General features: G+C 39.3%; 1 protein-coding gene across 2 annotated transcripts in view; it reads left to right on the top strand.

Moving 5' to 3' along the window:
• ptdss2 (phosphatidylserine synthase 2) overlaps positions 1-14,691 on the top strand; it is a 55,782-nt gene that overhangs the window by 31,050 nt on the left and 10,041 nt on the right. For both annotated transcript variants that reach the window (XM_078415129.1, XM_078415130.1), the window contains 3 exons: positions 8,792-8,926; positions 11,907-11,957; positions 13,107-13,220. In XM_078415129.1, coding sequence (XP_078271255.1) covers positions 8,792-8,926; positions 11,907-11,957; positions 13,107-13,220 — 300 coding nt within the window. The remainder of the gene's footprint in view (positions 1-8,791; positions 8,927-11,906; positions 11,958-13,106; positions 13,221-14,691) is intronic.

Here is a 14,691-nt window from a genome sequence, read left to right as displayed (position 1 = left end):
CAGACTATTGGAAGTGCATGGGTGTAATTAAATGGATAAACTAACTCCTACCCCCAATGTTGTCACCACTTCTACCCCAAATGCCCAGTGTTTTTCAATTTATAATGTCTTAGTTAAACGTGGTATTTTCAAAAACCTTTAATGTCGAAGCATTGCTTTTAAAACTTCTCCAGCAATGTTGTCTCCATCTTGACTTGCTGCATGAAAAGATTTGTCTTCATTCTGTTTCTGTCCTTCAACTCATTACTTCAGATCTATGACTTCAAGTTACCAACACTTCTACTGGTAACAGTTTCTCACATTTTTCCAATCATTTTAACTGCTGCAAAATCTCTGTTTAACTTTCTATTCTCCAAGAAGAACAATTTCAAATTTGAGCAATACTTTCAAATAACTAATTTCCTGCATTTTGTTCAACAATCATGTAAAGTTCCTCATCATCCTCTCCATCATCATCATCATATATCTACAGCCGGAAACAGGCCTTTTCGGCCCTCCAAGTCCGTGCCGCCCAGTGATCCCCGTACATTAACACTATCCTACACCCACTAGGGACAATTTTTACATTTACCCAGCCAATTAACCTACATACCTGTACGTCTTTGGAGTGTGGGAGGAAACCGAAGATCTCGGAGAAAACCCACGCAGGTCACGGGGAGAACGTACAAACTCCTTACAGTGCAGCACCCGTAGTCAGGATCGAACCTGAGTCTCCGGCGCTGCATTCGCTGTAAAGCAGCAACTCTACCGCTGCGCTACCATGACTTTGACATTCACCTTAAATTGTGGTGCCCAGATGGACAATAATACAATTGAGCTTTAACTGGTGAATCATTGAGGCTTAGCATTTTTCTGCTTTTGCAGACAGTGAAACTATTCATAAGGCCAAGGATTCTGTTAGCGATAGCAGCCTTATTTGTCCGTCCATCTTCAAAGGCACTCTATTTCACTGGTGCAATGAAAAGATCTCCAGTTATTTCAGCTCTCAATTAACATTCTTCCTATCTGTTATTGTGCTAATGGAACATTGTACCTTCTATTTCCTTGTCATTCAGATATATATTTTAATGTGTTCTAACTATTATATATTTGTTCATGCTTTTAAACAGAAGCCTTGTGCAGCAAGGTTACACATTCAATGAACAAATAAGTTATAAAATATTAAAGCAGTCACTACAATTATAAGATATTTCATTAGCTGTGAATCAATGTTGAGCTAACATATTCTGTTTCAAGGTTTTGTATGTGGCTTGTTATGGAATCAAAAACTGCTTTTACATATTTTAGTCTTTCTCACTGAAAATGTCAGCTTTTCCGTCTTCATCCAGTAAAATGAGGCAAAAAGGAGGTGGCCAAATATTTAAAGACCTTGCAAGTTGTTTAAACTATTGCAGGACCCCCAACAGTTAATTTTCAAAGGCGACAGGTGCAAGCAAATGAAAGCATTTGATTTTAAATCTATATTTGTTCACTTTCTCATTAAACCTAAGTAGACAGCCAAGGGAATCGAAATGTGGGACAATTGAGACGGTTGATTATCAAATGATCCTTATCATTGACACCGAGTTTATTACTCTCAGCAGTTTTGATGGGTTTTATTACTTCATGTAAAATACCAAGTTTTGTTGCAGGAAACTAATGAATGCTTGGGTAAACAAAATTTGACGTGAGAAGCAGCACGTGATAATAAATAAAACATTTTGTGTATCAAATGCACATCCATCGATGGTGGTGCAGTGATAGACTTGCTACCGTAGTGCACCTGGGTTCGATCCCGACTTTGGTCCTGACTGCGGGTGCTGGCTGTAAGGAGTTTGTACGTTCCCTTCATGGCCGCGTGGGTTTTCCCTGGGTGCTCCGGTTTCCTCCCACACTCCAATGACGTACAGGTTTGTAAGTTAATTGGATTCTACAAAAAAAATTGTAATTTGGACCTAGTGTGTGGGATAGTGCTAGTGTACAGGGATCACTGGTCAGTGCGGACTCGGTGGGCCGTAGGGCCTGTTTTTACGTTGTATCTCTAAATTAAACTGTAGAAATTTCTGACATTTAACAAAACATTAAAAAGAAAGAAGAGAAGAAACAATTGCTTTTTATGGGTGCCTGTTTGTTCTTTACCTGTGGCACCTAATATTTAGGCTGAAAATTGGAAAGAACTATTCTCTGTGCATTCTAATTTAATAATCGTCGTGAAGTTGGCAAGGTATCCACGAGCATCCTATGCAATATTTTTACTGATTTTTTAAAACCAGGTTTGCTCAAACAACCTTGGGCTATATTATTTATTAATATGGGGCAATGCTCATTTCATAGCTCATTGGAGATATAGTCACCTATGACATTTGGATTATTCATTGGGAACATCACCGCATGATGTCCTTAGGCATGTCCTTCATCCTGATTATTATTTGCACATAATACTTGCTAAAAAGGCACAAAGTGCTGGAGCAACTCAGCAGGTCAGGCCACATCTCTGGAAAACACATGGATAGGTGATATTAAGGGTTGGGACTTCTTCAGACTGATTTGGGGGGGGGGGTGGGGGGAGAGAAAGCTGGAAGAGAGGAGGGGCAGGACAAAGCCTAGCAGGTCACAGGTTGATGCAAGTGAGGTTTTTTTTTTGTTAGTCAGATGTTTGGGCAAAGGTCAGAGATGAAAAGCCACAAGTGTGAGATAAAAGGATTGACAAGTTGCAAATTGTGGGGGTATTTTGGGGCAGAAAGGAGAGGGGGTAGGTTTATATAGTTAGTTAAAAGTGGAGAGTTCAATGTTCTTGCCATTGGATTGTTTAGCACCCAAATGGAATATGTGTGTTGTTCCTCTAGTTTGCATGTGGTCTCACTCTGGCAATGGATGAGGCCCAGAACAGAAAGGTCAGTTTGGGAAGGGGGAGTTAAAATGATTCACAATTAGACAATAGACAATAGGTGCAGGAGTAGGCCATTCAGCCCTTCGAGCCAGCACCGCCATTCAATGCGATCATGGCTGATCACTCTCAATCAGTACCCCGTTCCTGCCTTCTCCCCATACCCCCTCACTCCGCTATCCTTAAGAGATCTATCCAGCTCTCTCTTGAAAGCATCCAACGAACTGGCCTCCACTGCCTTCTGAGGCAGAGAATTCCACACCTTCACCACTCTCTGACTGAAAAAGTTCTTCCTCATCTCCGTTCTAAATGGGATATCCAACAGGCTAGGCGGACCAACAATCAGTCTGAATAAGACCTGACCTGAAACACCATCTATCCATGACCAGCTAAGTCACTCCAGCACTTTTTTTGTAAACCAACATCTGTAATTCTTTGCCCTGCAATTGCAGGAGATGCAACACTTGTCCCTATATCTCCTCCCTCGACTGTCCAGGGAACCCGACCGTCCTTTCAGGTTAGGCGGAGGTTCACTTGCACCTCCTCCAACCTCCTGCTGTATTTGTTGTTCAAGATGTGGATTATACATCGGCGAGACCAAACGTAGATTGGGCGCTAGTTTCGCTGAACATCTTTGCTCAGTCCGCCTGGACCTACCTGATCTCCCGGTTGCCAAACACTTTAATTCCCATTCCCACATTGACCTTTCTGTCCTAGGCCTCCTCCTTTGTCAGAGTGAGGCTAAATGCAAATTGTAGGAACAGCATCTCATTTCGTTTGGGCAGCTTGCAGCTCAGTGGTGTGAATATTGTTTTCGCTAACTTCAAGTAACCCCTGCATTCCCTCTCTCTCCATCCCTCCCTTGCCCAAGTTGCACCAGCTTCACGTTCTCACCTAACAAACAGCTAACAACGGCCTGTTTCCTTCATCATCGCTACTTTTTTGCATATCTTTCATTCATTTGTTCTATATCTCTCTACATCACCGTTTATATCTCTCGTTTCCCTTTCCCCTGACTCTCAGTCTGAAGAAGGGTCTGGACCTGAAACGTCACCCATTCCTTCTCCAGGGATGCTGCCTGTCCCGCTGAGATACTCCAGCACTTTCTGTCTATCTGCAGTTCCTTATTTCTGCTAAAAAGGTAGATTGTTTTTGTATTGCACTCATTACTGTGTCTTGTAGGTATTGTACAACAAACTAGTTATTTTCTGAAGATTTAGTTTGAAATAGATTTTGATTATCTCCATAAAACTGTCTCCTTAAAAAAACGATACCCCAATGGCCAAGTATTTATTTCACTGTTGGAATCATGAAGCTATCATTGTATGGCCAGCAAAGGTTTTATGGATCTTGGTGATCATTCTGCTTTGGTGCCTCCACTAAAAGAAAGTTTAATTAATTCTGCAATGGGACGTGAAATTGTAATATTTGGCTTTGGAGGTAAGAATGCTCATCAGTAAGCCACAGGTGACTAATCTACGTTAGTTTGACTGGCTACATTTGGGATTCTAGCTTTGCTGCTTATCAAAGGAAGTTTTATCAGCGCTTCTGAATGTGCCCCTGAATTTGGAAAGACACCAATTAAAAATAAAATGAAGAACTTATATTCTGTAAGCATAAAAAAACCCAAAGATGTTCAAAATAATTCACTTGGACCAGATTCTTGCCTTTCTTCTTTGCAATTACCCTTCAAATGAATGTTACTCATGATTCATTTGAGTTGTAACATTGAAAGTGCAAGTGTTGGGGATTTCTAGCAAACCCCTATTGTTCATGAGGACTCCCATGTGGCAGAGCTGATTTGGGATATCACTATGGACTTCATTCAGACCCAAAATCCAAAACTTGCGGGCACTTTACTCGCTATATGCTGGTAGCTCTATGCTTTTCATCTCTGACCATTGAGGAGTTCAACTAAGTGTTTTCGGGGATGAATGAATTAAATTGTCAAATGTAAATCACTGGGACTCTTCATTACAATGGAGAAGCACAGGGTCTTTGAAGGTGGTTGGCCAAAAAACATGCATTCAGATTGGCGCAAGAATACGACATCCAATCCTTCAAACATGCCCCAATCTTCAATATGGTCAAAGTTAATTGGATAGTTATCCTAACTCCGTATTCCTGTCCATCTGCGGTAAATTTTCCTTTTTGATTTATCAAATTTCTATCTACCTCTATCTCTTCAAATACTATGTTGATTGCTCTTTGAAAAGAGGATTTTGTAGTTTTGAGAGATTTTTTCACCTTGCCTTATAATGGCTTATTTTTAATCAGACTTTTGTTCACGTTTCTCCCATATCTTGCAACATCTTTTCCATATATACCTGTGGGATCTTGCATGTTTCAATCAAAATAATACTTATGAAACATTCAAGATCTTTGGTCCTTTGGCTTCACAAACGGTCTTTGAAAAGCCATAGAAAGCAGACTTCCATAAACATGGCACATTTCATGTGTGCAAGATGCCCGAGTCTTTTCCTCTTCATATACTTGTAAAAACTTTTGCATTTTTATATTTCTTGTACATTTCTTTGCAACTTGAGATGTATTTTTTCAGTTAAACAGATCAATATTGTTTCTCTTGGACTAAAATTAATTGATCTTCCATAAATCTATTAAAAGAATCCCACGTGCATTTCATAATTAAGCTTTGAATTGAAATTTTAGCAGTGTTCTCAGCAAGATGCTATGATTTTCCTCATTATCTTAAGGGCAGCCATGATATATAATAAATGCCAGTGAACTCTATAAAATATGTATAACTTTGTTAAGGATTAAGAGGTTGTTGCGAGCATTTGCATATGTTAACTACCCTGGCCGTTACTTGTGATCACATATGTACTTAAGTTATACTTCCCCAGTTAGCTGATAATCACATTTTTTGTGCTGAAAGACTATGCGATTCCATGATTTGGGTCACGGACCTGTGTACTTCCGTGTCATAGGACGGCACAGTGGCGCAGCGGTAGAGTTGCTGCCTTACAGCGCCAGAGACCTGGTTTTGATCCCGACTAAGGTGCTGTCTGTACAGATCTTATATGTTCTCCCCGTGACCTGCGCGGGTTTTCTCTGTGATCTTCGGGTTCCTCCCACATTCCAAACACCTACAGGTTTATAGGCTAATTGGCTTGGTAAAATGTAAATTGTCCTTTTTCTGTTTCCACAATGTATCTAAACTTAACTAAAGAATCCTTATTTGCTGCTGACCTGAATTTTAAGGAAGAATATAGTTAATGTGTTCACATGTCTATGCCTACACATTTTTACACAAAAAAAGAATTCGCTTTTCAGCTATTTTTTATGTATACTAAGATGTAATATTCGGATTTCAACAAGATGTAAGTTAAAAGCACATGGTGTTGTAGAAAGGATAATCATGTAGAAAAGAAATGTCGTTGCTAGATGTTATTTTGAAGTGAGACAGATATTCCTTATCAAATGTTATCGCCTCATTTGTTAGTGTTATATTTATATAAAGGTAATAAAATATCTGTATTAGATTACAGTTTACAATATTTAAAAGACGTATTACCTACTACGCTTTGAGTAAGCAGAAAGTATAACTGCACCCGTCTATAAAGCACAATGTTTCCATGAGATAGTGGAAGAAAGCTGGATGCTGACACCTTTTTTCTTCTTGTTTGTCCTGCACCAAATTACATTATGGCTCGGTATGTATGTATGCACCTTGGTACATGTGACAATAAACTAAACTATTCTAACAGTGAGTGTCCTTTACTTAGCCTTTTCTTACTTGCCTTTGATTTCTCAAGCAAATTTCCGGCTTGCTCCTGCCTCTTCCACACCCCATTATGAGCAAGACCATTGCATTTGCCTGGTGAATGTTGCTAGCAGTATCTATTAAAATAACACAATCATTCAATTGTGTCTTGCTTAGCCATCCATTTGTTGTTGATGAATTTGCCTGAACATCAGTAATGTCTTTTGTTTAGTTGTGGGACAGAGGGGAAGAAATGGACAGTTGGCGCCCTTCATTTCTGGTTATGAACCGCAAAGCTGTTTTTCTCCTTGGAACTGTGATTTTTTTTTTTAGCTTCTGAGGCTGAGCATACAATGAGCCTCTGTGCATAGCAGTATTTTCTCCATATAATAACAAGCAGACTTGCACAGGCACTTGAAGAGGTAGGCCGTTGAAGGATGTGGACAAATAAGATTAGTGTGAATGGTGAAAAAGATAGTGTGGTTTATTATTGTTGTTGTCACGTTCCTGATATACAGTGAAACACTTCTTATTACGCATGCTATCCAGGTAAATCGTACCATATAAGAATACATCAGCTAGTTCAAAAAGAAAACATGAGCGTTTGATAGCTCTGGGCCTGAGATTAGAAGGATGAAGAGGGGGTGGGGGGGATCTGAAAACCTACCGAATAATGAAAGGTCTAGATAGAATGAATGTGGAGAAGATGTTTCCACTAATGGGGAAAGTCTAGCACCAGAGGGCACAGCCTCAGATTAAAAGATTGTTCCTTTAGAATGGAGATGAGGAGGAAAGGTGATGAATCTGTGGAATTCATGGCCCCAGATGGTGGTGGAGGCCAAGTCAATGTGTATTTTTAAAGATGACTCAGTATGGCATACTTTTATTTCTCTGCTTCCTGCTTCCTGCTCCCGCCATCCCCTCAAAACTGTTACTTTGGTGAACGAGAAATGTTAGGGTGGCATATTTAGTGGAGCTTGTGCCTTACAACTCGACTAACCCTGATTCAGTTCAGGCTTTGGTTACGTCTGTGTAAAACTTACATATTTTCCTTGTAACCACATGTGATTCCTCCAGTTCCCATACACATTCCCAAAACTAGATTTTTGGGGCATAGAGGGCGGCAGAGTGGCGCAGGGGTTGCTGCCGAACAGCCTCGGAGACCCAGGTTCTATCCTGACTGAGGGTGCCGTCTGTATGGAGTGTGTACCTTCTCCCTGTGATGACGTGGATTTTCTCTGAGATCTCCGGTTTCCCCCCACACTCCAAGGACGTAGAGGATTGTAGGTCATTTGGCTTTGATAAAATTGTAAATTGTCTCTAATGTGTAGGATAGTGCTAGTGTATAGGGATCGCAGGTTGGCACGGATATGGTGAGCCAAATGGTCTGTTTCCATGCTGTATCTCTGTACCTGTATTAATTGGACACTCTAAATTGCACCTAGTGTGCAGGTGAACAGTAAAATCTATGGGGACTTTGTGGGAATGCGGAGAAACTAAATGTAATTGGGTGCTTGTTAGTGAAAACCTGGTGGCGAAAGGGACTGTTCCTGTGCTGCACCACTCTGAATCTGTGACTTTTTCTTTAAGGCCATTGTTATTTTGTTAGACTTGAAAACATCTAGCTCACTTAACTCTAGTGCGAATATGGTGGCTGTTCCATTTATGTGTTGATGGTGAAGAATTGCAATGGTGACTATGGCTCTGGATAAGTAGATTTTGTAATACTTGCATCTGAAAGTGTGCTGATAAAGTCTTCCCTTGGGCAGACTGCATGCTGAAGATTACAACCAAGGTGCTGGTACTTATTTTTCACACCAGAGCTCTTTAGGGCTGGGGATCTGAAATGCCATTGACTTGACGACCCTTGAGAGTGCATGCGCTGGTTTACTTAAATGGCAGTAGTGCCAGTGAATTTTGCTGAAAGTGCTGTTTGAAGGGGGGATTGATATAACCAGTTTTATTATAGATTAGTTGGGAGAGGGAGATGTACATAACATTATTCAATTTTAACTCTGTGTCCTTGCGCTTAAATGCTTGGAGAAAGTGTGTTTTATGGTCAACTTTTATCTTCAGTTGTACCCAAGCCTAGGTCCTGGCATGAGTTCAGGTCCCCAAACTAAATGGGTTTAATGGAGCAATAATGACTCCTGCCATGTTTGTGCAGCATTATTTTTAGTACTGTTTTTTTGTTCCCACAGACTGTTCAGGATGGTCGTCAGTTCATGAAATTCATCGATTCAAAATTGGGGGTGCCATTGCCTGAGAGGGACTATGGTGGGAATTGTCTTATTTTTGACCCAGGAAATAAGACTGATCCATATCACAACATTTGGGTGAGATTGGTTTGCATTTCTAAACTGCTATATTTCTTCACCAATAGTAGAAATAATCCAATGACACTTAAATAATTAAGAGTACTTCCTTACCTGAAATCTGACTTCTCCAGCAGAACAGCACCAAGCAAATGCTTTGCCTCTCAAATGAAAAAAAATCACAGGCAGTAGAGGCAGTCAATTTTGCCTGACTGGTTTAAGAAGAATGAGGAACTGTTTATGATTATCATGTCCAAAAGAATTTATTGTGACTTCAGTAAGTGCTTTATCATTATTGAGGTGTGATCCTCAAGTTTGAGGTGATCTAAAGGAACAAAGTCATGGATTTTAAGGTGGCAACAGTTTTAAGGAATGTGGATAGGGAAGGATAAGGAAAAATGAAGTACTGCAGAAGCAGGAGATTTGAAGTAGAAAATGCCCAGATCAGCATTTGTGCAAAACAGTTAATATTTTACGTTGGGGACTTTTTCTTTACCAAAGCTGAGGTGCATGCAGTTATTTCCAATGATAGTGAGGTCAGAGGTCTCTTTTGAGCTGAGAGCATAATGACAGCAGAAGGGAAAACATGAAGTGCAATGTCTGAGAAGAGGTTAATTGTTTCAACCAGCATTAAGCCAGAAAGAGAAACTGATAACAGTTTGGTTTGAATAAAAATAATTGAACAGAAACTGGGTCTTGTAAATAAGATAAACTCTGTGAAAGCCAAATGGGTTAGTCAAGTGATCTAGAGAAAGATGAAATCTCAGGACTGGGGGTGTACAGGGAGGTTTGGCCCAACAACTAAAGTGAAGGAGCGGCAGGGACGAGAGAATGGTATTAATCTTCGGCATAATCATTATATGCTGCTTATACTTGTTGAAAATGAGCGTGGAGAAGGTTGGCGATGGTGTTTTAAAATGGCTTGTCCTGAGGTTGGCAGTATTTCTCCCTATGGTCAAATGTCATGTGCTTCCATTTAAAATTTACCTGCTCTTACAGTTGGAAGTGCACTGTAGATTTTTTGGTTTGCTATTTTCCCCTTGCCGATCTAGTTCTATATCAGTGTCCGCATGAAACAAAGAGAAATTTTGTATCAGAAGTCACCATGCAATTACAAAAGAACTAAATGTAATTGTATTTTCAGTTGCAGCTTTGAACAGCTTAACCTGTAAAATAAATATTAGCTTCTCGGAATATAAATCAGCCTAGATTCCACAACCTACCTCACTCAACTGCTGCACATGGTCATTATCTAGAATCTTTTTTTGAACCTTTGCTTACATTGAAGAGTCAGCGGAATGCTAATTGAAGCAGAACATTCAAGTAGGTGAAGGACAGATGAATAAAAGGTGGGACCCAGAACTAGACAGGATTACCACCAAAGTTGACTGGGTCAAATGGCTTGGTCCTGGAGCAGTTTATGTGATCGTTCTGTGTGTGCTACACCGAGGGACGTTGTAGTCTCATTTATTGTGCGTTATTTGAATCAATGACTATTAATCAACGTGTGCTGGCTCACGTGAAGTCTGTGATGTGCTTAATTTTGAAACAGATATGAACTACATTCATGAACTCCGATTGAATAACCTTGGTTAAGATCTGCTCTTTCATTAAAGTAACCTTTGCTTTTGCACATGAGCATTTTCATGGTGAAAAAATAAAATGACTTCCTTTTTAGGCACAGTTTGTGTCTGCCTTTTCTAAAGTTAAGGATTCCCTATGTGAGAGCTGATTAATGATATATCATCTCTCAAAATACTATTTTCTCATTAATCTCTCATGGGGCCACATCAACTATTTTACTGTCTAGTCGTGCCTCTCAATACTTGCTTTCGATACCACAACTATTCTTCATTAATCAAGGTTTTTTTAGACAGAAAGTTATTCCTTTTACACTGCCTGTTTCTATATACTTTCACAAAATAGTGGAGGGTAGTTAGCACCTTTTTACCAATCCCTTTAGTTAAAGTACCATGGAGATAATTTCCACCATGAAATGTTATATGTAGAGGGCAAGTTATTTATTGATAGTCTTTCTTACCTGTTGGAAAAATTTCTGGCATATAATTTCAGTGCATAATTTATCTGATTTGTAATTCATACAGGAGAAAGCTGCATCCATTGGGATATCATTTTGTACTTGCACATTGAAGTAATCTTTCAATGGACTACAGGCCTTCCTTTTTTCAGTGGGGTTTACATGTCCACAATTCATGTGCACAACGTTTGGTCTGCATGCCAGCTTTTCAATCAGTGAAGGTTGCCTGGAGGCACTGGCTTATTTGATCATCAATGTAGCATAGCATCAAAGCTTTGAACAGTCCAACTGACTTTGGTTCTCTTTGGCTTTGAAGCTTTGCAACAGGAAAATTAAATGATTTAACTTTCAACATTGAATGTTGTTTGAAGCTTTTATTTATGACCTATTTGAACTTCCAAATTGCTGCCAGGTTTTTAAACATTTTATCTGAGTCCAAACTGAGGCAGGAAGATTGTGCACATTTTTTTGGTAGTTATTTTAGTAGTTGGGATCAGTGAGACGTAGAGTGAAGCGTGATTTTAAAGTGGAACTGCCCATCTCTAAACAATTGTTGTTCACCCCTTACAAATCCAGGTAGAACCATTTACTGAGGATGGTCAGAATGGCTGTACCAAAACCGATTTATCCTCCATTCAATCCATATTATACTTTGTTGCCATTGTTAAGCTTGTTTAAAGATTTTTGGCATTGTCTTTTTCCATATCTGTAGTCTTTATGTAAAAAGATTACAGGTTGGATAGTTGTTTGTAGACATTTATGTAATATATTAAATATAATTAATAATCGTTTTCTCTTCCAAAATCAATCAGTAAGGCAAAGCAGCTGTTAAACACCACATTGAGCAAAGTGTAAAAAAGGTAGTTTTCAGCTAATTGATGAAGAGGAAAGTATTTTGTACAATAAAAATGAAATTATAAGTAATTTTTAAATCTGAAATTTGCTGTATTTGTTGTATTTTAGGACAAATTGGATGGATTTGTCCCGGCTCATTTCCTGGGCTGGTACCTTAAGGTAAGATGAGAACTGGGTTAGCATTTCCTCTGACTCTTTTACAAATAAAGTTAGATGCAATTAATTATCCATTGTGATAAGATATTGTTTGGGAATTTCAACAATCAAGAGTGTTTAATTGTCATGTGTACCAAAAGCGGAACAATAAAATTATTTCTTGCGGCAGCATAACAGGACTGTAAACACAATACCCAGAGATAACCTTGCCTATTGAAGAACTTGCAGAGGAGTTAACATCAAGATGATAGATGACTGGCTTTTTCTGTCTTGATGATTTTTTTGGTGCACAGTTACTATACAGATACCAATGAGCACATGTGTAAAGTGCAGATAAATATAAACTAGTTGTTCTTTATCTGTTATGCCTTTTCTTAAATTACAGACTTTAGTTTAAACTTGTGTTCAATATCAATTGCCAGTTGTAGAAGAATTCCAGATTTTTACCAATTACTCCATGAAAAGTGTTTCCTAACTTCTACGTTAATGGCCTGGGTTTAATTTTCAAGTTCTTTCCCTGTTTCCTGATCTGTCCATCAACTCAAATCCACACCTTTTCACTTCTAATGCCTTTCAAAACACGCTAGTTTTGATTGCATAGCCTCTTGATAATCGAACCCTTGGATCTCTGGTAAATCTATGAGGCACTTTTTCCAAGGCCCACCGTTTGCTTTCAGTGAAACACCTGAAATAGGAGGACTGCCAAATCCTGTGTAAAATAATTGTGCACATCCCGTAAAGTGTTGGTATCCTAAAGCTGTAAACAACAGTTATTGTGCAGAAAGGAACCGCAGATGCTGATTTATATCGAAGATCGACACAGTGCTGGAGTAGCTCAGCGGGTCAGGTAGCATCTCTGGAGAAGGGTGGGTGACGATTCGGGTCTGGTTGCGGAAGAAGGGTCACCCATTCTTTTTTTCCAGAGATATTGCTTGACCCTCTGAGTTACAACAACACTTTGTGTTTATCACCAGCCATTGTACAGTCTTCCAATTTCTAATCTGAATTTTATTCTCCAGGCTGTGGAGAAAAGAAGTGTTTTAATTCTGTGAAAGTAACAGAGATATGGCTCCTTTGAAATGGAGCTTGCTGTTCGTTCCTTTTTGATATTAGTCCTCTCTGTGGCTAATTACCTTTTTATCCTCTGTGTAGACACTAATGATTCGTGACTGGTGGATGTGTATGATAATCAGTGTGATGTTCGAGTTTCTGGAGTACAGTTTGGAGCATCAGCTACCTAACTTCAGTGAATGCTGGTGGGACCATGTATGTATCTAGTAAAGTACAGGTGTTGTACACTGGAGAAAACTAAGCAATATTATAACTATTTCTTGACACAAGTGTCTTTGGTTCATTGGATTTGCTCCATGGTTTTTATATTTGAACTGTGGAGAAAAAATTGTCTGCAATTTTTCTCATGAAGATAAACTCTGGTTTGTGGTCCATGTGTCCATAACAATGCTTGCATGTAGTGGGGGAAAAAAGCACCCCACTTTTTTTACGGTGGAAATTAAAAAGTAGATCCTGAGTAAGTGAATGAAAGGGTGGAAATGGAGAACTGCTGAAGGAGGGTAATGATGTGTACAAATGGCGGGTTTCTGGATGAGGGGGAAGATCCGGGGTGAAACGGTAGAGAATATGATTAATATGAATAACTACAGCAGGTGAGAAGTTGACGCTGCCATCAGTAGGCAATAGCAGCTGTAAAACATTCTTTACCTCTTGAGATCTACTTTAGACTCTTTAACTTTGGAGATACAGCATTGAAAACAGGCCCTTCAGCCCACTGTGTCCGCGCCGACTAGCGATCGCCCCATACACTAGCACTCTCCTACACACTAAGGACAATTTACAGAAACCAATTAACCTACAAACCTGCATGTCTTTGGAATGTGGGAGGAAACCGAAGCACTCAGAGAAAACCAATGTAGTCACAGGGAGAATGTCCAAACTCTACAGACAGCACCCGTAGTCGGGATCGAACCCGTAGTCTCTTGTTTAGTAAGACAACAACTCTACCGCTGCGCCACTCTAACTTTGAGAATTTTGATGGCTGGGATAGATTTTTGGATGTTCGAAGGGGACATTGGTTATTAGAGAGAATAGACTTGGATCATTAGCTGAGTCATGATTTCATTGAAGGGTGTCTGGCCTTTTGGTCTGTTTTTTAAAATTGCTATGGTGTTTAGAGGAAATTTGTGGTTGAGAAAAATGTTGTAAAATACTGGTGTCTGCTGGTCAATAATTCCTACAATAATAAATACATTTTGATCAAGAAAATCATCTAATATAAATTAAGTGATCCAATGAAATCTAAGAACAAACATTTAGGCCACTGAATACCAGATGTGCCCTGAGCTAAAAAATACATTGAACTAAACAGTTTTGTTGCATTGTAGTATGTGTATTTACTTTTGTAATGCACAAAATGGGCAAGGGGAACAGCAAAGGTGGCGGTGACATCCTTGTTGATAATGGGGATCATACATGTGTGTGTTTTTTAAGAAAGTGACATTGATCATGTTGTCATGTGTGTTAATCCGGGTGTCAGTAGGGTTATGCTGAGGAAAATTATTAATGTGAGGAAGTTGAATTTAGTCATCTTATTCAAGCCCTGTGGTCTTTATTATCAAATTGACAAATTATTTTTACCTTCTGAAACTTGTTATAGCTGCACTTGAGTTAAATTTCTCTGGGTGTACATAATACATTGCAAACTTCCATTCTATCCACCTGG

Source organism: Rhinoraja longicauda, chromosome 18, assembly GCF_053455715.1.
Source record: "Rhinoraja longicauda isolate Sanriku21f chromosome 18, sRhiLon1.1, whole genome shotgun sequence".
In the NCBI taxonomy this organism is placed as follows: Eukaryota; Metazoa; Chordata; class Chondrichthyes; order Rajiformes; family Arhynchobatidae; genus Rhinoraja; species Rhinoraja longicauda.
This window is presented reverse-complemented; position numbering and strand designations above follow the sequence as displayed.